This window comes from Dromiciops gliroides, chromosome 1 (genome assembly GCF_019393635.1).
Source record: "Dromiciops gliroides isolate mDroGli1 chromosome 1, mDroGli1.pri, whole genome shotgun sequence".
NCBI classification, from domain to species: Eukaryota; Metazoa; Chordata; class Mammalia; order Microbiotheria; family Microbiotheriidae; genus Dromiciops; species Dromiciops gliroides.
The window spans coordinates 620736294-620762800 of NC_057861.1; the positions used below are offsets into that span (position 1 = coordinate 620736294).

General features: G+C 37.4%; 1 protein-coding gene across 10 annotated transcripts in view; it reads left to right on the forward strand.

Annotated features, from left to right (window-relative positions):
- Nucleotides 1–26507, forward strand: part of TNRC6A (trinucleotide repeat containing adaptor 6A) — a 131798-nt gene that overhangs the window by 29209 nt on the left and 76082 nt on the right. For all 10 annotated transcript variants that reach the window (XM_043978548.1, XM_043978552.1, XM_043978550.1 and 7 more), the window contains exons 3-4: nucleotides 3700–3790; nucleotides 10642–10663. In XM_043978548.1, coding sequence (XP_043834483.1) covers nucleotides 3700–3790; nucleotides 10642–10663 — 113 coding nt within the window. The remainder of the gene's footprint in view (nucleotides 1–3699; nucleotides 3791–10641; nucleotides 10664–26507) is intronic.

Sequence of the window (26507 nt, forward strand, 5' to 3'; positions counted from 1 at the left end):
TGCATGTTGAGAAGGGGACTTACACCCAGGGATTTTGTAATAGGATAATTTCTGTGCACAGAGGAAGGAGCAAGTTTAGAAGAAAGCCCTAGTAGTGTAGCTTGGACACCAGGATCAGGTCAGTCTCAGTTCTAGCTTCCATCCAGCTAGGTGGCACAGTGGATAGAGTACCAGGCTTGGAGTCAGTAAGACTCATCTTCCTGAGTTCAAATCTAGTCTCAGACATTTACAGGCCCCCTAAGCTAGGGATTGTGGGTTTGGGTCCTATTTGGGGTGAATGGGTTTTGGCGGCAGCTAGGTGGCTCTGTGGATAGAGCACTGAGCCTGGAGTTAGGAAGACCTGAGTTCAAATCCAGTCTCTTGTTTACTGTGTGTCCCTGGGCAAGTCACTAAATACTGTTTGCCTCAGTTTCTCATCTGTAAAATGAGCTGGAGAAGGAAATGATAAACTACTTCAGTATTTTTACCAAGAAAACCCCCAAATGGGGTATCAACCAGTCAGACACAATTGAAACAATTCAACAATAGCAAAACCTCAATCTGACTAGGGCAGTCTGAAGTAGTCTGAGTGCTGCAGCATTCTGCTGTTGCTCAGAGCCAAACCAAAGTGAGGAACTTGCTGGACTCAGATCTGGGGGGCAACGTTCAGACTTTCTCCTAGATTAAACTACTTTGGTAATACTGAAAGCTTAATGGTTCCCAGACTGTTGTCCTCGGGACCCTGGAATAGTACAAAACCCCAAGAAAGGAGCAACAGGACCAACCCAGACTTTCCTTCCATAAGTGACATAAAGCCCAAAAGAAGGGGTAAACTGGAAGAATAAGCAAACAAACAAAAAAGAATTCTACCATTATAAACAAGGGATGACAAGTATGTTCAAGACAAACTTAAAAGAAGCAAATAGCACTAAAATATCTACAAGCAAAGCCTCAAAGGAAAACACAGTTTGGGCACAGATTCAACAAGAATTCCTGGAAGAGATGGAGCAAGTTTGTTTTTTAAAGAGTTTAAAATGTTTTTATAAATGAAATGAGAGGGGCAGCTAGGTGGCACAGTGGATAGAGCACCAGTCCTGGAGTCAGGAGTACCTGAGTTCAAATCTGGCCTCAGACACTTAACACTTACTAGCTGTGTGACCCTGGGCAAGTCACTTAACCCCAATTGCCTCACTAAAACAAACAAACAAAAATAAATGAAATGAGAGCACTAGAGCAAAGGTATCAAACACATGGCCAATGGGGCATGGTGGGACCTGTAGCACTCCCAAATGTAGCCTGAATCAAATTTAAAAGTACCTGGAGGAGCAGCTAGGTGGCACAGTGGATAGAGCAACCAGCCCTGGTTTCAGGAGGACCTGAGTTCAAATTTGACCTCAGACACTTGACACTTAACTGTGTGACCCTGGGCAAGTCACTTAACCCCAATTGCCTCACCAAAAACAAACAAACAAAAAAAGTAACTGGGAAATATTGACAAAATGGATGAAAATATAATAAAAACTTAGACTATGTTAATATTTTCTAAAGGTCTGTATATACAGTTTAGTGGATTCCATTTTTGTTTGAATTTGACACCATCACACTAAAGACAACAACTGAAAAAGAAATGAGAGCTGTGAAGGAAAGAATTGGAAAGGAAATTAACAGCTAGGCACAGATGCAAAAACTTGCCCAAACAATAAACCCTATCAAAATTATAATGAGCCAAATAGATGACTATGACTCCATGGGACAAGAAATACTAAAAATTTAAATATTGAAAAAATAGAAGAAACTGTAGGCAAAAACAAACTGACCTGGAAAACAGGTGCCAGAGAAAAATAATTAAATAATTTAAGAACATTTTAAGGCTACCTAAAAGCTATGACCAAAAAAAAAAAAGTCTCTGCATTGAATTTCAAGAAATCTTAAAAGAAGAACCAGAAGGCAAAGTGGAACTAGAGATAATCCACAGATTACCTCCAGAAAGAGTACCCCCCCCATTTCCCCACACCTAAATCCAGACCTTGTAAGTTAATTGCTTTAAATGGAAGTTTTCCTAAAATATATATGTACATTTTTCTTTCTTTTCACATACAGGATCCTGAAAGAATATACCTTAATCTTTCCTTAATAACTTAAGGGTCATCATGAACAACAGTTATTATACTATGCTATCATAGTGTCATGTACCTAGGGGCAAATTTTCTCTTCAATTTAATTTTTATTCCCTCTGGCCTTTTCTAGGGTCCTCATCCCTTCACACTCATGTTATTGTAACAGCCTTGTATGTAGTTGCTTTGATTTTAATCATTCCACATTGTATAGCCTGCTTTTTTAAAGAATCAGAAATAAATAACTTCCTATTGAAAAAGAGCAGTTGAATATAGGATCAAAGATTGCAAATTATATAAACTCATCTTCTTAATAGTCAAGCAAAGATCATGTCTTATTCATCTTCACATCCTTTCTCTTCCATTCACCCCAGCACAATTCAGTGTAATAAGTATGAAAAAATGTATATTAAATGAGTAAATTGCTCAGGTCCAGAATTAGAGGGAAATGTCTGGGATAGAAAGCAGAGAGATTATGGTAGTTTACTACTAAGAAATCACCAGGTAAGAACTATTTAGTAATGTAGTGCTTTTAAGAAGAATTAAAGGTAAATTTTAGAAGTCAATGAATATGAAATATGTTCAAATGAGTAGCTATAGTGAAGCCATCTAGCAGCATAGAAACTCAGAGGTAACAGATTGTGGCATAATTTAGACCTGTATTTGTACATAGAGAGAAAAGAGTAGAGCAAAGAGGGCAGCTAGGTGGCACAGTGGATAGAGCACCAACCCTGGATTCAGAAGGACCTGAGTTCAAATTTGGCCTCAGACACTTGACACTTACTAGCTGTGTGGCCCTTGGCAAGTCACTTAACCTCCATTGCCCTGTCCCCCCCCCAAAAAAAAAGAATAGAGCAAAGAATGGTTTTCCTTTTGTCTAGGTTTTGACAATGCATTTTCATAAAACATTCCTGTTAACTATATTCCTACTTATACAAAAGTATGGTCACAAAATTAACCAGTATGGTCACAAAATTAACTAGTATGCCATGATGTTATCTCATATAGGTAGAATTGATTGTAGGAAGGATCAAATATCTTTATCACAAGAAACTGAAATAAATTTGTTTTATATGTGTCAATAAGTGCGTGCTGATAAAATGATCAAGATTATTATATAGTATGATGTATGTGTGGTTACAGTCCCTGCTATATGACTATCCTAGGAAGAAATACTTTTAACACAGTAACTATATGATAATTTAACACAGTAACTATGTGATAATATTTAAGTCACTTAATTTCTAAGTGCCTTAGTGAGGTCTTAATTTTTTAGTTATAAATGCATTATAAATCGTAATACATGGGGAAAAGGGATTTCTTTTCTTAGAGTTCCCTACACTGATGAAATCACAGGTCTGTACTGTTCCAACTCTCCCCACCCCCAAGTAAAAACCAAAAACTACCAGTTATAATGTGTCACAGCTTTACACTTAGGTGACAGTTTTCTTTTGCATTGTTGAAATATAGTCGCAAAAATAGGGGAAGTATAATAGCTCCATTTGTCATGTTATTCCTCATAAGAGGAGTAAAAATAAGCTGTATGCAACATGTGTGTGTTCCCTGATATGTTTTGGGAAAGTTAATTGCAACCTGTGTGGTTCAGGGATTTAGTGAAAGAAGAGGAAGAACAGTTGATGGAAGAAAGGAAAAAGAGAAAGGACGACAAGAAAAAGAAGGAAGCTGCTCATAAGAAGGTAATGTGTATTTAAATATCAACATATAATTTAAGAAATGAAAATTGCTTCACCTAAAAGTTTTTTCCAGAAGCTTTTGTTGAATTATAACTGCAAAGGGGTGCTCTCTCTCTTCATTGCACCTCCTTGCTTAATTAAGAAGAGAAAATGAAGTCAAGGTAATCAGTTAGGAAGCTGTTAAAAATGTTCTTTCAGGGTTGGAAGGGACCTTAATTGCTATATAGTTTAACTCATCCCTTGAAGAGAATACTTGGTACAAAATACTAAACAATCATAATCCAAACAGAGGAATTCATCTACTGGTGTAATTCATATGGATATAATTGCTAGAAGGAACTACTTCCCATCCTTGGACCAGAAACTAATTGCCATGGTTATATAATTATTTTCCTTATTATTACCCATAATACAAGGGATACAGAAGGAAAAAAAATGATTTGGGAAGTGAGCATCTGGCTAGGAACTTGGTGTATGGAATGGGACTTGGACTTCTGGATCGCAGCTGAAAATATAGGAATGAGGTACCTGGCTATTGATGGACTAATTCATTTTCCTGGTGTCTTACAGATGTAATTAAAGGAGCTTTAACCTAAAAAGAATAGAATGGGACTAGAATCCTTGGAGAAGGTTGCCTGTGTAGCTGCAGTAAAAGTAGGAAAGCAGCATTTGAGATATTTGAAGGTCACTTGAGACAGTACCAAAGAAAGGGCATAAATACCCAAATTTAAAGCAGTAAAGCAAGAGGAATTAGAGATCCTAACATGAAGTAAATTTGACTTCATAAGTCTTTTTGAGAATTGTTTATGTGAAACCAGTGATTCGATATGGCTCTGGCTAGGTATGCCTTGTCCCCAAAATAAAACAAAGTTGTTTAGTCAAAGAGAGTACAGTTAGGTAGAGCTATTTATTTAAAAGGTATGCTTAGGTAAGAAAATCTAGAAACTAGAGGGATGAAGCATATTACAGCATTTGGGTGAAGATCAATTAAGGGAGAAACAGAAGTGATTTTATCATTGGGTTCTACTACAGAACACCTGGACAGAAAGACACAATAGATGAGAAGTTTAGAAAAAATATCACACAGAGAGAGGCATGATGTAGTGACGAGGGACTTCAGTTAACCAAGTATTTGTTGGAGTTCTTATTATCCTCAAAGAAGAGCAGCTAACCTTGTTGACTTGCCTTAATGATATTTTTATCCTTCAAAAAGTTTAGGAAGCACAAAGAATTTCAGATGATTATTACTAATAGGGAGGGACTAGTTACTAGGGTAAAAATGGTGGGGACCTAGAAGAGAAGTGAACACTCTCTTCTTGTGTTTGTAATAAAGTGTTTCATCCTATACATAAAAGCATAAATGGCATGCTCATCATATCTTCAGATGATATCATGCTGGGATGCATAGCTAACATAGTGATAGGATCCAGAAAGATATAAACAAGATCCAAAAAGATAATAGACTATTTTGCTGAATCTGAAAAGTTACATTTGGATTAAAAAATAATCAACTTCTCAAGTATAAGATGGGGGAGATATGGCTAGATAGTTATTTGAGAAAGATGGGGGAGGGGGGGGTTATGGACTTAGAAGTTCAGCATGAACCAGTAACAAGACATTGCAGTCAAAAAAACTTATCTTGGATAGCATTCAGAGAGGCATACTTTCCAGAAAAAGGAGGTGAGAATCTCTCTGAATTTGTCGCAAGTTTTGTGATCAGTTCTGGGCTCCATAGTTTGAGAAGAACAGTGATGAGCTGGAGATTGCCCAGAGGAGGCCAACCAGAATGGTGAAGGGCCTTGAGTCCATATAATATGTAGGTAAGTTGAAGGCTCTAGGGACATTTAACCTGAAGATAGGTCAGGGTCATAATAGCTATGAGCAAGAGACTACCTTCTAGAAGAGGAATTAGACTTGTTTTTCTCCAGAGGGAAGAAGAAATTCTATCATTTTAAATATCCAGCCCTTGAGCTGGATCTATTTCTCATTTAAATTCATTAAAGATAGGTAAAGCAGTGCTATCTCAGTGAGAAAATGTAAGTCCAACCATTTTCGGGTCTTTAATTTTATAGGTCAACCATTTGTCTTTTTTTTTTTTTTTAAGTGAGGCAATTGGGGTTAAGTGACTTGCCCAGGGTCACACAGCTAGTAAGTGTTAAGTGTCTGACGCCGGATTTGAACTCAGGTACTCCTGACTCCAGGGCTGGTGCTCTATCCAGTGCGCCACCTAGCTGCCCCCTAGGTCAACCATTTGTAAAAAACTTTTTTCAAGATTTCTACTCAGTGAATCTGTATACTGTAAAGGTAGATTTCCCTATCATATTTTGCCCATTTTTTTGTTTGTTTTTTGCAGGGCAATGAAGGTTAAGTGACTTGCCTAGGGTCACACAGCTAGTAAGTGTCAAGTGTCTGAGGCCGGATTTGAACTCAGGTCCTCCTGAATCCAGGGCCGGTGTTTTATCCACTGCGCCACCTAGCTGCCCCATGCCCACTTTTGTTTTGTTTTTGTTTTTTGTTTTTTAGTGAGGCAATCGGGGTTAAGTGACTTGCCCAGGGTCACACAGCTAGTAAGTGTTAAGTGTCTGAGGCCAGATTTGAACTCAGGTACTCCTGACTCGAGGGCTGGTGTTCTATCCACTGCGCCACCTAGCTGCCCCCCTTGCCCACTTTTAATGTTAGGTTTATTACTTGTCAGGATTTTACAAAGTTGTTTTAAATAAACTTTATAATATTTAATGTAAGAATATTGTATGATATTCACTTATATTGTGTCTGTTGTTTTGGTTAGCTTCAGGTATTAATTATTATTTGAACTAATACTTCTATAATTAATTGTTTTACTGGACCAAAAGTTTATCTAATATAGAAGCCTTTGTGAATTTTTTAATTCATTTTGGTCAGTTGTAAAGTTTGAAAACTTATAAAATTTGTTATCTTTATCTTTTACTAATGTTGGGAGCCAAAGTAGCCAGGAAGTCTTTTAAATGTGAATTTAAATGATCTACGTCTTCTTATGTACTCCGCTAGGCAGAATACCATTTTGAATAAATATTTTATTAATATTAATTTGTAAAGTGATCTTGACCTAGATTCTATAATGTGGCTAGACTACATATTCTGGGATAGCAAGTGGAAACTTGTATGTGAATGAGATACCTGTTAGAAGAATATTTATACCTGGCTTTATATTTTTTAAGTAAGCTATTTTTGGGGTAGTCAGTCTAGAAGTATGCAACTTTTTTTTTTTCCGCCAATCTACATAGAATTCCTCATAAGTCCACTTAGGTAATTAAGCCAACAAATAATGTTAAATTGAGTATCTTAGTTGAGTTCTTACCTCTGTGTGCAGTAAGATATGTAGTAAGCAGTAATGATTAGAAAAATCACTGCCAGTATTTAAGAGGTTTCCAGAAGCTAAAATGTATCTGACTTTCCAAAAAGATTTTCTTTTAATTCTAGCCGAGAGTATAATATGAAGATGCTTATCAACACATGCTGACATTCTGATCCTGTTATATTATGTCCATGCTAACTTTGATAATTCATTTTAAGAGCTCATATACTGTTGTACACAGACTCTTTTTAATTGTATCCTTTTCCCCTTTTAGTGATAAGCCGGTATATAATAAACACAAAATATTAAATCCAAACCATTTTTATAGCTCAATAGAAAATGTGGCCTATATCTTACAATGATTCTAATATGAAATAGAGGGCAAGTTGAATGATGGAGTAGAAAAGGAAATCTTTTGTTTTAAGTAAATGTGCTTTAGAGCCCTTTAAACTTAAAGCACTGATAAAGTATAATTTCTTTTAAAACATAAAGCCTTGATTTTAAAGAAATTTTTAGGTGGAGTTCATCATGGTAGAAGTCAAGAGACATGGGTGCTTGCCCCAGCTTCTCAATTTTACTAGGCTATTTGACTTTGGACATTTTGCTTATTAACATTTCTGAGTATCTATTTTCTTATCTTTAAAATACGAAGGCTGGACTAGACAATTCTTAAGGTCCCTTAAAACTCTGATCAACAAGCATCTATAAACTGTTTACTGTATGCTAGGCTAAAGATTAAAAAAAGGCCAAAAAAAAAAAAGTCCCTGCCCTCGACGAAGGGAGACAACATGTAAATAAGTATACACATAAAAACTTGTTTACAGATAATGTATATGACAGAGACAAACTGGGACTGAGACTGGAAGGCAGTCTGAATGGAGATGGCATTAGCAGGTAGGAGATAGGATCTAATGTGATTTTGGACCCTTATCTAGTTTGTATTGAAAATGACTAGCCAGAAAGAAATGAAACGGTCTGAAAGCTCTGACTATAGAATTGGGAGATATTCCTGGATCCTCTGGACTTGGGAGATATTCCTTTGAGCAGATAGGAAACTGAAGTATGATCCTAGAGTCAGGAAGCACTTTTAGTTAATAAAACACCCAGCATGCTCTGGTTCTGTCTGACATTTTAACTGCTCATTCATAAACACATTTTCACTTGTCCACTACAGGTTTTTTTTGGAGGAAAAATCTGAATTTTTAAAAGAAGCAGAATGGTACAGTGGAAAGAACACTGGATTTGGCAACAAGGGACTTGAACTTGAATTTCAGCTCTGCTACTTATGAGCTTTTGGGGAAATGGCAGCCTCGATTTCCTCATCTGTAAACTATAGACTATATCTAAAGTTCCTTCTAGCTACAAATTCTATGATCCCATGAATACATCTCTTCTCTAAAATAAGGGATGCCTGTAGAACATTTTAAGAAAAATACGGTTTCATTACTTTAAATACCATGTGCATTATAAATAATGTAGTATTAAAATAAAATGAGGAAAGTTAATGAAAATTACAATTCATAAAAGGTATACATTATCCTTCGAATACCTTAAGTTCACAAATTATGTTAATAGTAAAAAAATACCACTTCATTAGTCTTATAGGGATTTCCCCCCTAATAAATCTGTCATTTTCTTAATAGCAAATAATACTCATGAGTTTCTTCTTTCTTGTTTATCTTATAGTATTAATAGTGAAATGGTCAGTATTTAACTCAAAAGAGACAATAAATCTGGGAAACTTAGACTTAAAAGCATAAAACTGGCTATATGCTTTTTGATTTTCACTTTTTAAACAAACTTCTCTATCAAGTTTCATTTTTTAAAATGGAAGTCCTATATTTGATATACATACCCCTTTCTTTTATTAGATCAACATGAAGGATCAGCTGCCTCTGCTCTCTTATTTATATAATCTTGATGCTACTTCTCAGAATACCATGCCGTATGGGCCATTGATCTGAAACAGTGTTATATTTTCTTATTTGATTATATAAATTGCAAAATAGACCTGTCCCTTGTGACACTTAAGGAATAAAAATTAACTTATTTGGGTCTTAGTAAGTATAGTTGAGTTATAGAAATAATTTGGTTGATTTGGGGTTTGTTTGTTTTATTACTCAGAAATACAAGATTATTCTAGTGGGTTACTTTGGTTAAGTTGACTTAGAAAAACGGATTTGCACATTGGATTTCCAGGTAGTTTTCATTGTGTGGTTTCAGAAGGAAAATTTCTTTGTTATTACCTGGTAATGATACTCATGATACCTCCTATTGTTATCACTAGCCTTAACTCCAGTCATAGTTTTGCTTCAGATAATATTTCTCTCTAAATATATTATAATAAAAGCTCATTTGTATATCTTCATATTAATTGATGTTCATATTGTTGTTGCTTAAGACCTATAGTATGTTAAATTACCTTCTGAATCCTCAAAGGAATATTAAATAACATACAATACAGTTTGTTATGGAACTTAATTATTTCTTTTGACTATATGTGTGTGTGTAACCATTAACTAGAATATCTGTACCAGTATACCTCATTTCCCCAAAAGTTATTTTAACTGAGTAAAAGTATAAGCTTCTGCTTTTATGTTTTAACAGCTCTGTACTTAATATTCAAGAAACAATTAATTCAGATTGTGAATTACTCAGGCTCCTTGCTGATTTTTTCTGTTGTTCTTAATGGCAACCTCTTCCCCACCATCATCCTGTTTGGCCCACAGACTCTTGAAATGCCAAAGAACTTCAGGGAGGTGGCCTGGCTACTAGCTGCAAGGAGATTGAGCTCATTCATTGTTTTTCCTCACCTTCCTATTAGCACCACCCTTCCCCCACCAATTCCAGTTCTCTCTCCCTTCCCCCACCCATATTAGTGGCATGACTTCTCATTAGTGTAATTTTTCACCATTGCAAACAGGCTAGGAAACCCAGTTCTTGCTATTTCTTTTCCTACTACATAGGAGGTGAAGATTATTAATTAGTTACTAGTTTCAGAAAATTTTGTTGGAAGAAAAATTGAAACTATAACAATTAAAAAAATTTAGTAGCATCCATTCTATCCCATGCCTCAGTTACAGAGATTATCAAAAGTCTTCATTCTAACCCTCAAGAGGTAGTCATAAGTACTTTGAGCAAAGTAGGGTTTTTTTGTTGGTTTTGCTTTTATGAAACAAGGACTTAAAAATATATTCAAAAATAGATTTATTCCTTTTGGTGTAATGATTTTAATTTTGGAAAAAAAATTAAATTTATCTTAAGAAAAATGCATTCATCATTGAAATCTTATATATGCAGAGCTTCTCTTTAGAATTTCTAAAGAACTATTTAAAGATTTTATTTGCATTAATAGACAAGTGACAAAAATAAAGACTGACAAGATCCTTTTCTTGTGCAATTACTCTAAAATCCACATTTTTCATCAATAAAAGTAGCTATTGCTTATACAATGATAACATTTTTATCAGAGAAATCCATTTCTATTTCATATTTACATTGTTTTTTGTTTTTATTTTAGGCCACTGAACAAAAAATCAAAGGTACGTTACTTAAAGCTATTGTGTTTTTTATTTTGTTACGTTTAAAATTAAAGTGAGGATGGTCATATACTTTATATACTTTTTGAGAAAAAGGAATAGGGAGGGATTCTTAGGATTTAACTATTGAGCTGCTGAAAAAAATAGCAATAAAGTCAGATAAGTTTAAAAATACTAATTTTCCTGATATTATTTTTCCCCTTCCTTGTTTGTTATTGATTTTTCTAAATGTCCTGCTCTAGCTAAATTGTAAACATCTTTCATATGTAAAAGCCAAATATCACATTCTTGAGTGGGTGTTTTTGAAGACTGAACAATAAAACATTTCATTGGTAATAATGAAAAATAAGGCCCCTATGAGTTAAATGGTATAGTGGATAAAGCAGTGGGCCTGAAGCCAGAAAGACCTAACTTCAGGTCCAATCTTAAACACTTACTTAGCTGAGGAAGTCACTTAACCTCTGTTTGCCTCAGTTTTCCAACTATAAAGTGGGGATAATAGCACCTACTTTGCAGGCTTGTTGTGAGCATAAAATGAAATAATAACTGTAAAGTCCTTAGCACAGTGTCTATATAACAAAACACTGTATAAATGCTCCAAATATTATTCCCTTCCATGCCCCCCCCCCTTAATCAAAAGCCAGAATTATAAGATATTTAATGAAGTGTGATTTCTATCAGGTTTTTGTGGGGTTTTTTGCAGGGCAGTGAGGGTTAAGTGACTTGCCCAGGGTCATATAGCTAGTAACTGACAAGTGTCTGAGGTCGGATTTGAACTCAGATTCTCCTGAACCCAGGGCTGGTGCTTTATCCACTGCACCACATAGCTTCCCCTCTATCAGTTTTAAGTATAGTTCTGTGGTATAGTGGAAAGACAATAGTCAGAGGACCTGGGACCAAATCCCCACTTTGCCATTTACTAGTTGTATCACTATGGACAAGCCACTTAATTTTCCTAGGCTTCAGTTTGCTCATTTATAAAATGAGAAGTTTGAGTTAGATGCCTTCTTAGGTCCCTTCAACTTTTTAGTTATGATTCTATGATCCTATTTTACCACCAAAGTCCTTCATCTTTGGAAATTTGCTTTTATATTGTAAACAATTGATTATCAACAAACATTTCAATATACAGCTTGTTTTCAAAGTATGTTAAATTGAACGGGCTTATAATAGAACTGTAATTTGTGTCTTCATATGCAATTTTTCTGTGTTTAAAAAATGTTTTTATTGATGCTTCTTTTTTTTTTTTTTGCATGTTACTCTTCATTGATGTACTATGCCAAACCCTTTCAATGAGGAGGAGTCCCTCCTTCTAGCAAATATGTATAATGCATATATGTATAGAACCATGTTTGAAAATGCATATCTCATTAATATCCCCATTGCACATCCATCCTCAAATCCATTATTTCTCTGTCAAGAGGTAGGAGGTATGTTTCTTCATTTGTCTTTTTAAGTCATTATTGTATATATGATAAGCATTTCTAGATCTTTCCATTTTTTTTTACGTTGTCATCACAGAAATTATTCTTCCTTTTAAAAAAATTACTGCTCGGGGCAGCTAGGTGGCGCAGTGGATAGAACACCGGCCGTGGAGTCAGGAGGACCTGAGTTCAAATTCGGCCTCGGACACTTAACACTTACTAGCTGTGTGATCCTAGGCAAGCCACTTAACCCCAATTGGGCCCCCCCCCCCCCCCGCCTCTCTCTCTCTCTCTCTCTCTCTCTCTCTCTCTCTCTCTCTCACACACACACACATACACAATAAAAAAACTTACTGCTCCACTTTCTCTTGATGAGTTTATAGATTTTCTATGTTTTTATAAATCTGTTATATTTGTCATTTCTTATACAAAGATAATATTCCATTGCATTCACATAGTACATTTTATTTAGTCATTCCCCAGTTGGTGGACACATGTAGGGGTGGGGGGTTCCTTTGCTACTACTAAAAGGTGCTGTTATAAATATTTTTGTACATATGGATCCTTTCCTTCTATCCTTGAATTCCTTAGGCTAGATGCCTAGTATTTTCACTGGGTCAAAGGGTATGTACAGTCTTTGAAAAAGGAGGGCAGTAGCTTTTAAAGCTTACCCATATATAAGGGAATAGATTTTTCCATAAAATAAAACTGGAAAATTTTTGGTTCATAAAAGTTGGAAAGCTTTCACAAAAGCAAAATAAATGTAGATAGAATTAGAAACAATTGAGGGGAAATTTGGGCAACAAATTTTTCCATTAAAGGTTTAATATTCAAAATGTAGAATTGATTCAGATGTATAAGAGTAGGAGCCATTCCCCAATAAATTGTACAAGGTACTTTCTAGGTCAGGATCTATAGCCTTAGAGAGTATAAACTAAAATTATGATATATCATAAAGGAGCACTGGAATTAAAGTCAGGGACCTAGTTCAGGATCTTCCTTAGACACTTTTTTTTTTTGGTGAGGCAGTTGGTGTTAAGTGACTTGCCCAGGGTCTAGTACCTAGGGCAGGTCACTTTACGTTTCCTTAAAGTGTAACGTTGTGCTACTGTGAAACACTGTGAAAACGTGCCTTGTTGTTATTATAGATACATACTAAAAATAAAATTAAGCTAAATTATGACAAATTAAAGTTCACAATTAACTTACATAAATTCTTCAACATATAAGAACTAACAGGAGGGGGCGGCTAGGTGGCACAGTGGATAAAGCACTGGCCCTGGATTCAGGAGGACCTGAGTTCAAATCCAGCCTCAGATACTTGATACTTACTAGCTGTGTGACCCTGGGCAAGTCACTTAACCCCCACTGCCCTGCCAAAAAAAAAAAAAAAGAACTAACAGGAACTTTAAAGGAAGGTTTAATTTCTTAAACCCTTGGTTTGAAATTAAACTATTAATGGGGGGGGAATGGGACAATGAGGGTTAAATGATTTGCCCAGAGTCACACAGCTAGTAAGTATCAAGTGTCTGCTGTTGGATTTGAACTCAGGTACTCCTGAATCCAGGGCCGTTGCTTTATCCATTGCGCCACCTAGCCGCCCCTCCTAGAAGTTTTATTTTATTTTATTTTATTTTTTTTTTTTTAAAGAGGCAGGACAAAACTTTATTTGAATACTTTTCTGAATACTGTATCTGAATGATGACTCATGTTTTCTAGGCCTTTGCAGAAAGTACCCTCCCAGTCATTGTATTTTGATGTCTTGATGCTGCAATTTCTCCTCAGAAGGTTGGGCTGAGACTGGATGACTTGTGTGTGCCACAGACCTAGGCAATTTTGGGTCAGTCTGGTTCCCCAGCTGGGCCTCAGGCCGGTCCCCCCAAAGCTGGTGTCTGGGGTCATTGAGAAATCTGTGGCTTTGATGGCATGTTAAACAAGTCTGCACTGTCCAACGCTGGCCTAGGCAACGCCTCTGCCACTGGGTGCAAGTCACACCGGGGATGAGGAGGGAGGAGCAGCCACGACAGAGGGTCCTCTTCACCGAGGGGTCCTGTCGCAGTACGAGCCGCTTTCCGATGGTTCTCTCCGTGTGGCAGTAAAACCTTGCTAGTGCCTGGTTGTCAGGGTTCTGGGCTAGGATGCATTGGACAGCCTAGTGAGGGCAGAAGAGGCGTTGGTCTTTCTCTGGCCCCACGCGAATCTCCTCGCCCCGCTTCGCCCCTCCCTTCCCTCTGTCGCGTCCTCACCTGGTAGAGCTCCTAGAAGTTTTAAGGAACAAATTGTTTTAAATTTTGTATTCAGTAACTTTGAATTTTTACATTTGTGTTTAAATTATTACAAACAAGTTAAAATAAGAATTAATGAGGTGTTCATGGACAGTACAGAGGCACAGGGATAAGAGATGTGTGACAGACAAGGCTAATCTGCCTGAATTGTTAATGAGGCATTGGAAGGGCAATAATGTATAAAGTTATGTTGGAGACAGGTTGTGAAGGGCCCTAAAAACCAAACAGAGAAGTTTGTATTTGATCCTGGAAGCAACAGGGGACCTCTGCAGTTTGAAAAGAGAAGGAACATGGTTAGATCTGTGCTTTAGGAAAATCATTTTGGCAAACATGTGGAGAATAGAATGGACTGAGATAAAACTGGAGATGGAGAGACTAATTAAGAGGCCATTGCATAGTCTAGGTGAGGAGTGATGAAGACCTAAAGTAAGGTAATGGCTCTGTGAAAAGTGAGAAGGGTTTATATAGGAGAGATGTTACAGAGGTGGAAATGGCAAGTTGTGGCAACTGGTTGGATATATGGGGGGGGAGGGGGAGTGAGGAAGAGTGAGGAGGTGAGGATAGCTCCAAGGTTACAAATGTAGGAGATGGTAACTTAGTATGGTGGTGTCCATTACAGAAATAGGAAAGTTCACAGCAGGTTTTGGAGGGAAAGATAATGAGTTTTGTTTCAGATGTGTTCATTTTTTAAAATGCCTACTAGAAATCCAGTTTGAAATATCCAATAGCCAGTTGGACTGGAATTCAGGAGAGAGATTGGGGCTGGATTTGGAAGTCATTTGTATAGAGATGATAATAAAATCCATGGTTGTTCATAAGGTCATGGAGAAAAAGGACCCAGGACAGAACCTTGGCTATACCAACAGTTGGGGACTTGATATGGATGGATAATGAGCCAGTAAAGGAGATTGAGCAAGAGTGGTCCATAAGGGAGTACAACCAGGAGAACCAGAATGAAGCTGACTAAGAAAAGATCATCAGATTTGGCAGTTAGGATTATTGTTACCTTTGGAGACAACAGTTTTAGTTAAGTGATAAAGTTGGAAAACAGACTGACAATCATTGAGGAGTGTGTATAACCAGAATTAGATGATCACATGATAAAAAAACAGAATAGGAATACAGGGAACAGAATCCTGTGGAGACATGACCTTAGAACAGACAATGTGAGATATAGCCTTTATAGGTTGTTAGGACTGTCTTAAGATGCAATTTCAAAACATTCCACCTTACAATACCTCTGGCTTTGCCACCCCCACCCCCCGACTCCTTACAATCTCATATATATATATCCTCATTTAAATTCTTGAGAAACTTCTGGATGTTAGACTATACTCCTTCTATTCCACATAGCTTCCTTGTGTCTTCCCCCATAGTCCCATTTGGCACTTTATGGTGCACAAAGTACTTTTCACAACTCTGTGAGGTAGGTACTATAAGTAACTTTCCCATTTTGTAGGTGAAAAACTGAGGCTTACAGAAGGGAAGTGACTTAACCAGGATTACATAACTAGTAAGTGTTGGACTTGAGTCGAACCAAGGTCTTTTGATGCCAAGAGCATTGCTCATCTCTAATCCCCAAAGAATTTCTACCCAGGAATAGTGATTTAATAATCTCATGATTCCCCTGTCTTATCATATAGTAAGTACTCTTGTATTCCATGGAGGGTGCTCTATAATGAAGGACCCTATGGAAATAGGCTTCTAACTACTGCTCAGGAACTCCTCTTTATCTTTACTGGAGCAAACACTAATTGGGATGTCTTCTTTACTCCCACACTTTTATTACATAGCTATTATCATTCAGAAAGTGATAAGTAGCCTTTACACCCCCATAAAATGAGTAGGAGCTTCCTATTAGCTCTTAATAATCTCATTCCTTGGGTGTAGATAAGCATTTACTTTTTTGGAAGTATAGACCAGTACTTGACCCAGTTTCATCGAAAGGCAAAGAGTTCCCAGTTGAGGGACCTAACCATTTGGGAAGCCTGGCTATTATGTGACTTTAAGCAAAGGCATATATTTAAGGAAGTTTTATGTGGACAGTGTATAAAGATACCATAGGCTATTTATAACCTGTAGATCATTTAATCACTTGATCAGTACACTATTTCCTGGCTGTCTGTTCTATAGATATATGAGTCAAAATTAAGTCAACTTCTGGAACTATCTTTTTCTGGAACAAATATTTTATTCTTAGTACTTACACTACTCTGATCTTCTGAAGGACTTGAGAGATTCAACTTTTACTGACCTGAACATCTTTTTTTTTTTAATTACATATTTTCTTTTGATCTCATGGAATCAATGTGAATATAAACAAATGTGAATCAATGCAATATAAACAAAGACCACAGCAATGTAAATGGACAGAGAAACAACAAAACCAGTGAAACTGAATCCTGTGATTCACTAAATTCCAGGATCAGTCTTCATAAGCAGTGCAAAACCCTCCTTCTGCACAGAAGAGTAGACAAGTATCTTTGAGCTCTTCTCTGAGTGCAAGCATGTTATAACCATTGTTAGTTATCCGCTTCTGCCCTAAGTTACCATTACTTCTGTGGTAGGAAGAGTAGGAAAAGGAAAAAATTCACATACATCCTCTCTCTTCACCTTTAGAGAAGGCACAGCGGTATAAAAGGAAGTCCTAGAGGTCAGGGGAATGGGGTGCAGCCACTTTGGGTTTTGTATAGGCTTGTAGCTGCGTTAACTGATTCTCAATGAGCCAGTAAATAGGAGTTCCTTTGTGTTCTTTCAGTAGCACACCTGTAATTGTTGCCAAACTATAGCTGTAATCTTATCAGGTATACTGGAGATTGACTGGGAGTTTCTGATTCTTCCCCTCCTCCACACTTTACATTAGTATAGTACATGTGCCCAGCTTTTTTTATCTGCAAATTCATGTGGTCTTGTATTTCCCCAACTACTTTTAGCTCTATATGTAGGGTTCATATTTGGTTTGGTTTGGTTTTTTTAATTTTATTGATGCCTCTTGTCTTTACAACACGGTTCCCTCCCGCCCCGCAAACTCTGCCTCCTCTTCATGAAACCTTCTCTTTCTGACAAAGAAAAGCATCCAACACAGTAACCTCATATGACAAACTGAAATATTCTGTCATAGTAGTTTCCTGTTTCTCTGTCATTAGAGGGCAGTATATCACATTATTCACTGGGACCTTTGATGTTTTTTCAGTTATTCAAAGTTCAGCATCCTTTTAGGAATCTAATCTTTTATGTTGTTGTCATCATTTATTTGTTGGCTTGGTTTATTTAATTGTTCTGTGTTGTTTAATTCAGACTTTCCCTTGTTCCTCTGAATTCCTTATTCTTCATTTTGATAATTCAGACAAATCATTTGGTCAAGGAAATCAAACTTTTCTATACTAAAAATAATTAAAGATCACCTTTACAAAAAAAATTATTTTCCCTTTGCTATTTTCTAAGGGTCAAAATACTTGTATTAATTAAAGGGGGGGAACAAAAGTAAAGGGGGTACCTAGCCCATAGGAACTTATATTGAGACTTATTCTGAGAAATTATTTCGAGCAGTGGTTGCTTTTGTGTTACTTATAGCTACTTTTATATTGCTGCCACTTTTCTTAAACCAGAAAAGTAAAATCTTGGTGTGACTACAGAAAAATCTCATTCATGAGGGAGAAAAAAACAATTAGAAACACCTTTTTGATCCACATGCACTTCTATTTTTAAAATTAAAAGTCTACTGAAATGATTTTCCTGAAGTTTCCAAAATTGTTGACATTCCTTTATTCTCTGTAAACCCATATCAAGTATGCAAGAGGAGAAGGAAGACTAAAGGGAGACTAAGAGGGTTTACTTATGGAAAGTATATGACAGTTGACTGCCTTATTAAGTCTCACCATTCCTGTGATTCACCAGACAAAAATGCCCTTCCCCGGATGCCAGTGCCTTACATGTTTTGTCTCCCCACATTAGAATGTAATCTCCTTGGGGACAGGAACTGTCTCATTCTTGTCTTTGTATCCTCACACCTGGCAGTTCCTGACCAGAAGTAGATAATGCTAATTAACTTCCTTTTCATTCATTGATTCCTCAAATAAAATGAGGAGTTGCAACAGCAATACCTCTGAGATTCCCTTCAGTTCTAGATCCTGTGATTCTGGAACAAGAATGGCAGTGAATTAGTGGTTGAAATTTTTCCCATTTCCAGCAGGTTCTGGTCCATTTGTACCTCCTAACTCTTAACAGAGGGAGGAAAAGAGAGAAAGAAGGAAACCTCACTATGACATACACAAAGTCCAGCCTTTGATCAAAGACGTCCAAGGAGGGGGAACTCATGACTTCTTTTTTTGTTTTGTTTTGTTTTTGTTTTTGTTTTTTGCGGGGCAATGGGGGTTAAGTGACTTGCCCAGGGTCACACAGCTAGTAAGTGTCAAGTGTCTGAGGCCAGATTTGAACTCAGGTACTCCTGAATCCAGGACTGGTGCTTTATCCACTGTGCTACCTAGCCGCCCCCAACTCATGACTTCTTAAGTCAGCCCATTTCACTTTAGATTGGCTCTCATTGGGGCAGCTAGGTAGCACAGTGGATAAAGCACCAGTCCTGGATTCAGGAGTACCTGAGTTCAAATCTGGCCTCAGACACTTGACACTTACTAGCTGTGTGACCCTGGGCAAGTCACTTAACCCCCTTTGCCCTGCCAAAAAAAAAAAAAAAGAATGGCTCTCATTGTTGGGATCCTGATATTAAACCTGAATTAGCCTCTTTGCAACTTCTTCCTGTTGTTCCTTGTTTTGCTTTCTGGGACCAAATGGAACAAGTCAAATCAACAAGCCTTTATCAAATACCTAGGATTTCCCAGTCTAGTCTCTCCTCCATATGCCAGGCCTTCAAATACTTAATGACAGCTATTATGATCTCTCACAAGTCTTTTCTCCTAACTATACATCTAGTTATACCCATTTTGTGTAATCCTCATGTAATATGGACCTAAGGCCCTTCGTTCTGATTGCCCTCGTCTTGGGGCAACACAGCTGGCAGAAGACAGCACTTCTGGGAAGCTGGGAAGCCGGACTAGAGGACACAAGAAAAGGGGCTCTGGGTTGTTGGGCAGAACAAGCATATTAGACAAGCAGATCACTTTTATCACTCTCATGGTAATTAGTAGCCCGTGTATCAGGTTTTAAATGCTGAGCAGCATTGATTAAGAAGAAATCTGGCCAACTGCAGGAGAAATGAAGGGCTTGGAAGACTGATATTGCTATTTCCACTGAGTATTTTCTTAATGTATTATAATTTTGAATTATTCTTCCTATTAGATGATGACAGACTTGGTTTCTCTTCTGTCTTGTAGATTTAAAGGTTTCCCTGCATCAACAGTGCCTGACCTGCTTTTCTAATACATTTGGGCATCTCTGCTTAATTTCAAATTGGGCTTCCCAGAATAATCCCTAGACATTGATTTATACTCTAAGTACAAGCCCTTATCCCTGCGGACAGGGTGTAACTACAAGACCAGTATATTTCATCTTCTTACGAATTAACATGGCAGAATCTGTCTACCCCAAGTAATAAGCATAGTCCCTTCCAAAGCAGGTGTCCACCATGCTCAGAACCTTTTGAGAACTCCACTTTGGAGATTGTTTGAAGGACCTGAGTAAAAGCTGTTAGCCTTTCAGATCACCTAGAATCAGCCCCGGGGCTGGGTTGAAGACCATGACTATACAATCATTGGGTTCTCTACTCCAAAAGGAGAGCTCTTATCTTAAAATGCCCTGAAGTAGGAGATGTCTTTTGGTTTTACTCCAGAGTAGTTTCACAGGTTTGGGGCAGCTTGGTGGTGCAGTAAATAGAGCACTGGTCCTGAAGTTGGGGGACTTGAGTTCAAATCTCACCTCAAGACATTTAATAGCTGTGTGACCCTGGGCAAGTCACTTAATCCCAATTGCCTTAAAACATCTGGGGCCAAGTGACATCAGTATTGTTCGATGAGCAATTGTGAATGACTTAACTACTCTCAACAATACAATGATCCAAGACAATCCCAAGGGACTAATGACAAAGCATACTATCCACTTGTGGATTGTACTTTTATAACCTATATCAGATTGGTGGAGGGAAGGGAGGGAGGGAGAAAAATTTGGAACTCTAAATCTTATGAAAATGAATGTTGAAAACTACCCTTACTTGTAACTGGAAAAATAAAGTAAAATAAATGTTTGTTGCAATGTAAAACAAAACAAAACACACATCTGGTGCCATCTTCAGTTGTCTTGATGTATATTTTGCCACTGGACCCAGATAGTTCTGGAGGAGAGGGAGGTTTGTGACCTTGTACAGCCCTCCCTCACTTAAATCCAATTCACTTCAAGTCATGACATCACCTGATGTTATGGTCTTCTTTGAGAACAAAGGACAAGCAATAACAACAATGCCCTCGTCTGGACATGTTCGATTTTATCATACACCTAAACCTGAAAACAATATTGTAAATATGGTCTGATATGGGAAGAGTACAGTAGGACTCTCATTTTCCTAGTCCTTGAAGTTATTCCTAGCCCCTCTTAATTCAGCGGAAGATTGTATTAGCTTTCTTGGCATATCATACTTCTGGCAGCACAGCACCAAGCAAAAATCCCTAGGTTCCTCTTTGGGAAATTCCCTGCCAGGCCTGGATTGTTGTTCAAATCATTAACAATCCTAACCTAGTACTCTGAGACCAGCCATACAATCAGTTCTACATGTGTCTGATTGTTTTATCATCAAATCCCTGTCTTTTCACGTTTTCCACCAGAATAGTATGAGTTACTTTGTCAGAAACTTTGTAAAAATCTAAGTAAACTTCATTCACAACATTCCTTTCATTCAGTCCTGCCAAAGAGGGAAATTAGATCAGTCTGACATGACCTGTTCTTAAAGAATTGCTCACCAGAAGAGTAATCTTATATTTGTCTCTGCCCACAGAATTTGAGACCACATAAGCCCATCTCCCTGTTTAGAATGTCAGGACAGAGAGTCAGGGAGGAGCAGGAATGATAGGTTCATTTTCTTGGTCAATGGGAAGCAAAGAGGAAAAAACTAAAATAAAGAGTAGAGACCTCAGAAGACATGTTTGAATGCCAGTTAACTACTTTCTATAATCAGATCACGGTCTCCTCTCAGGTGCCTTTTTGCTGGTACCTGAAGCTTCTCATCTGTTTCTCACTCATGGTAAGGCAATATCTTATCTACATTGAAAATGTTTTCAGCAAATTTAGATTTTTAACTTTAACTTTATCAGAAAATCACCTCTTCAAGCCAGTCCATCTGACTTTTTTTTTTTTTAGTGAGGCAATTGGGGTTAAGTGACTTGCCCAGGGTCACACAGCTAGTAAGTGTTAAGTGTCTGAGGCCGGATTTGAACTCAAGTACTCCTGATTTCAGGGCCGGTGCTCTATCCACTGTGCCACCTAGCTGCCCCTAAAGAGATTTTATTAAGCTTCTAGTCTTGGTGACCGGGAAGCTTTTGGTATGGTTAAGAAAAGTAGGGAAATCAGGAAAAATAGTTTTTGTTTTTGTTTTGTTTTTTAATTTTCCTGGGGCAATGAGGTGTAAGTGACTTGCCCAGGGTCACACAACTAGAAATTTTCAAGTGTCTGAGGCTGGATTTGAACTCAGGTCCTCCTGAATCCAGAGCCAGTGCTTTATCCACTGCACCGCCTAGCTGCCCCTGGAAAAATAGATTTTTAAGGAAGCAATTGAGTTTGATTTGGGGCATACTAATTCAGTCAGACTAAGTGTTTGATCCCCTGCTAAGTTCTATTAGGCCTCTAGGGTGACTGAACTTAAAGTTAAGAATCCTGTCACAAGTTGATTATGCAGACTTTTTGTGCCCAACTTAATGTAGAGCCTTCCAAGCTCTTACTGGTCTGCTCAGCCACAGCTAGACACACCATATGTTGACCCCCATTATCATGATGTCATTTTGATCCTTTTGTAATATGAAGGACAAGTGATATGGCCTTTGGCAAGTCACTTAACCTCTCTCAAAATCAAGAATTGAGACCTCAGAAGAACTTTTTAAAAACACAATTACTACTTCATGCAAACTAGATTATATTTCCTCATTTTAGGTACCTATTTGCTGGCATTTAAGACCTCTTATTAGTTCCTCACCCGATTGTGAGGCAGTATCTTGTCTGTATTGAAACCATTGTCCATAAATTCAATGTTGAAAAAAGTGAAATACGGTTTAGGAAGATTAACCTAATAATGTTGCTTTATGTAGAATGGCAATAACAATACCATTTATTTCACAGGATTGAATCATCCAACAAGTACATATTAAGCATTTATCATGTGCCAATCACTATGCTAAGCCCTGAGAATAAATAAAAAGAAAGGCAAATAAAGTCTCTCCCTTCAAGGAGCTCCTATGGGGAAGAGAAAACATGGAAACAACTATCTTATTTAGCGGATATATATAGGGTAAATTTTATGTAATCTTAGAAGGAAGATAGTAGCATTAAGGAGTCTAAGAAAAGGCTTCTTGCAGAAGGGAGGCTTTTTTTTTTTTTTCTGAGAATTAAAAGAAGGCCAGGAAATCCAGAAGATACTCATGAGAGAGAGCATTCCAGGAATTGAGGAGGGTCAGTAAAAAAGACCAGAGTGAAGAGATGTGCTTTCTTGTTCAAGGAAAAGCAAGGAACCTGTCATTGTTGGATTGTAGAGTACATGGGAGTAAATAAGTGGGAGTTATAAGAAGACTGGAAAAGTAAGAGGAAGCAGATATGAAAGATTTCAAATGCCAGAGAATTTTATATTAGATATAATAGAGAACTATTGTAGTTAATTCAGTAAGAGAGTGATATGATCAGAATTGGCATTTTAGGAAGATCACATTAATATCTGAATGGTGGGTGGACTGGAGTGGGAAGAGATTTGAGGCATCGAGACCAACTAGCATGAGGTGATACGGGCTTCCACCAAAGTGGTGGCAGTGTCATAGGAGAGAAGGGGGCATATACAAGAGATATTTTGAAGATAGAATTTATAGGATTTGGAAACATATTGGATATAGGGGATGAGAGAGTGAAGAGTTGTGGTTGGCACTTGTGAGTCTGTTTTACTGGAACATTGTTGATACCCCGGATAGTAATAAGAAAGGGGAAATATTTTGAGGAAAAGATAATGACTTCAGTTTTGGACATGTTCAGTTTAAGATGTGTAATAGGCAGTTGCAGATATGAGACTGGAGGTCTTCAAAGAGGTTAGGGCTGCATAAGTTGAGAATCACTAGCATAAAAATGTTCATTTAGGGGCAGCTAGGTGGCACAGTGGATAGAGCACTGGTCCTGGATTCAGGAGGACCTGAGTTCAAATTTGGCCTCAGACACTTGACACTTGCTAGCTGTGTGACCCTGGGCAAGTCACTTAACCCCAATTACCTCACCAAAAAAAAAAGATCATTTAAATCGCCAAGTGAAATAATGTAGAGAGAGAAATGAAGAGGGCCTAAAGCACAGAGTATTATGTAGGAAAAGCTAGTGTTGGTATATAATGATAGCCTTGGGAATACCTCATGCTTATTGGGCATGACATGAAGAACCATCAAAGGAGATGTAGAAAGAGTTGTAAGACAGCTAAGAGGAGAGAGCATTGTCACAAAAATCTAGAGAAGAGAATTTACAAGGAGAAGAGAGTGATTGAAAATGTCAGAGGCTGCAGAGAAGTCGGGAAGGATGTCGATTTCTAAGAAGATACCATTCAGTTTGGCAATTGAGATCATTGTCAACTTTGGAGAGGGCAGGTTCAGTTGAATGATGAGGTTGGAAGCCAGACTGCAGAGAGATAAGAAGAGAGTAAGAGGAAAAGAAGTGGAGGTATCAGTTGTAGATGACCTTCTCGAGGAGTTTAGCCATGAAATGGAGGAAAATTAGGATGGTAGCTAGTGGAGGTGGATGGATCAAGTGAGGGGTTTTTTTGAGTTTGAAGATGGGGAAGACATGGGCATGTTTGTATGCAGTGGGGTAGTAGCCATTAGACATTATTGAGAGAGTGAATGTGTTAAGGAACGATCTTCAGAAGATAAAATGGAATAGGAATACTCATGTAGAAGGGTTTGCTTTGGCAGAGGGAAGGACCCCTTTTTCATGTAAGACAGGGATGAAGAAGTGATGTAAGATTAAAAAGAGGGGAGAAGTAGCTCTCAGGGAATGGTCCCAATGATTATTTTGAGGATCAAGTTAAATAATATATGTATTTTACTAGCAACAGACCTTAATGTGCTATATGTAAATGTTATTCTTTATATAGCTATGCTTGTAGTATTATTGAGGTTTGAGAGGGGAACAGAGTACAAAATCAATATAAAAACATGGTGCATGCCTTCCTATCTACGTGGGAAGAAATTTACACCTAAACCAGTTCAGTAATAATGTATGTAAATACATTAAGTACAAATTAATGTCAGACTAAGACCTTGAATGCTGCGTGTGAGCTAGAATTTTCAGAGAGGGTCTTGATCTTGGCCTTGAAAAATGAGTGGAATATATAGCTAGGCCAGGGAAATAAGAGGAACAAAGAAACTGAAGACCTTTTTTGCCCTTGATATGTAATTTCCTCAAATTAGCCCTTATGCAATTATGCCATAAGCCGTAAGGAAGGTTATAGTAGTAGAAGGTTAAAAGAAACTCAGGCATGTCAGCATTCAAGTGCTTTTGGAAGGAAAAATCAATTCAGGTGACATTGTGTATATATGTTGGGGGGGCAGGGGGTGGGGTGGACAGTGAGGGTAGTGTTAAGATGTTGTTAGTAAAATGGAAATCCAAAAATATGGCAGCTTCTTACTTGATCTCTGTTCTTCTGTTTCTCTTTGTTTAAGGATAGAATTCAGAGGTGGAAGAGACCTTAAAGCTTATAACATTGAATCTAAGGGACCTTGGTTCATATAACAAACTTTTAATTTTACAGGTAAGGAAACTGAGACCCAAGGAGGTGAAGTTATTTTTCCAAGGTTTATCTAAGTTAGTCAGAGGTAGGATTTTAATTCATATCTTCTTAGTGCAGAGCCAGTGTTCTTTCCAGTTTCCAGCCTTATAATCTTAATTCCACTCCCTTATTTTACATAAAAAGAGACTGAGGTAAGTTTCAGAGTGAGGAGGTGACCTTCCTAAAATCCCACACAGGTAGTTAGTGACAGAGTTGAGGCTAGAATTCATGTTTCCTGATCATCCTTGTGATACTCTTTTCCACAGTATCATGCTATCTCTTTCTTTAATTCTACATTTTCCTGCCAAGCTGATTTTTCCTAATACTACTTAAATCATAACAATCCTTTGTCCAAAAGCCTGTATTAGATGACTTTTTTGTTTCTTATGAGTTAAATGCAAACTACTTCCTCATTCTCAAGGTACTTGATAATCTGAATCCATCCTACCCATCTGTGAAAGAAAAATTATTCACACTGCATTTTATATGTAAATCAACCAGAAACAAATATATCTGCTTAGAAAGATAGAAAATTCAAAGGAATAGAACTGTATCCTACCTTTAAAAATATTCTAATCTTTCTTGTAATCCATCTCTAACCACAATTTAGAGTGTTCTCCAACAAAAGATGAAAATAAAATAAAAAATACAGTTTCAGAATTTCATAAAAATTCACTTAGCAGTTTTGAACTGAGTCTTTCACAGCATGGTGATATATTGATGATTTTAGTGTAGATGGATCCAAATATTTTTATTAGAAAAATAATAGTCAAAAATTTTCCTAATCTTTCTTGAGTAGAGAAAGGGAAAAATAAATAAATGTAAATATAAGGAGAGAGCATCCAGGATATGAGATGGGAGAGAAAAACCAAATTAATATAAGAAACATGAGAAGAATTCAGAAAAGTAAGAAAAGCTTTGAGAAGTTCAAGATCACTGGATATGGTAACTAGGGGAAAGAAGCCACCCAATTGGTGTCTGAGAGCTGCCTGGGCTCCTGTTCTAAGTGTCCCAGCATTCCTTTGGGTGCTAAATGTTGGGGTGGGGGTGGTAGAATGGTTTGTATAGAATCTCAAATTCACGGTTATCACAGATAGTGCTTAGTTTTTTAGTTTCTTTTTCATTCTCAGCTTCATTAAACCAAAGTGGATTAGCCAACCATGGTGTATGTTGTGAGGGGCTATGAGAGA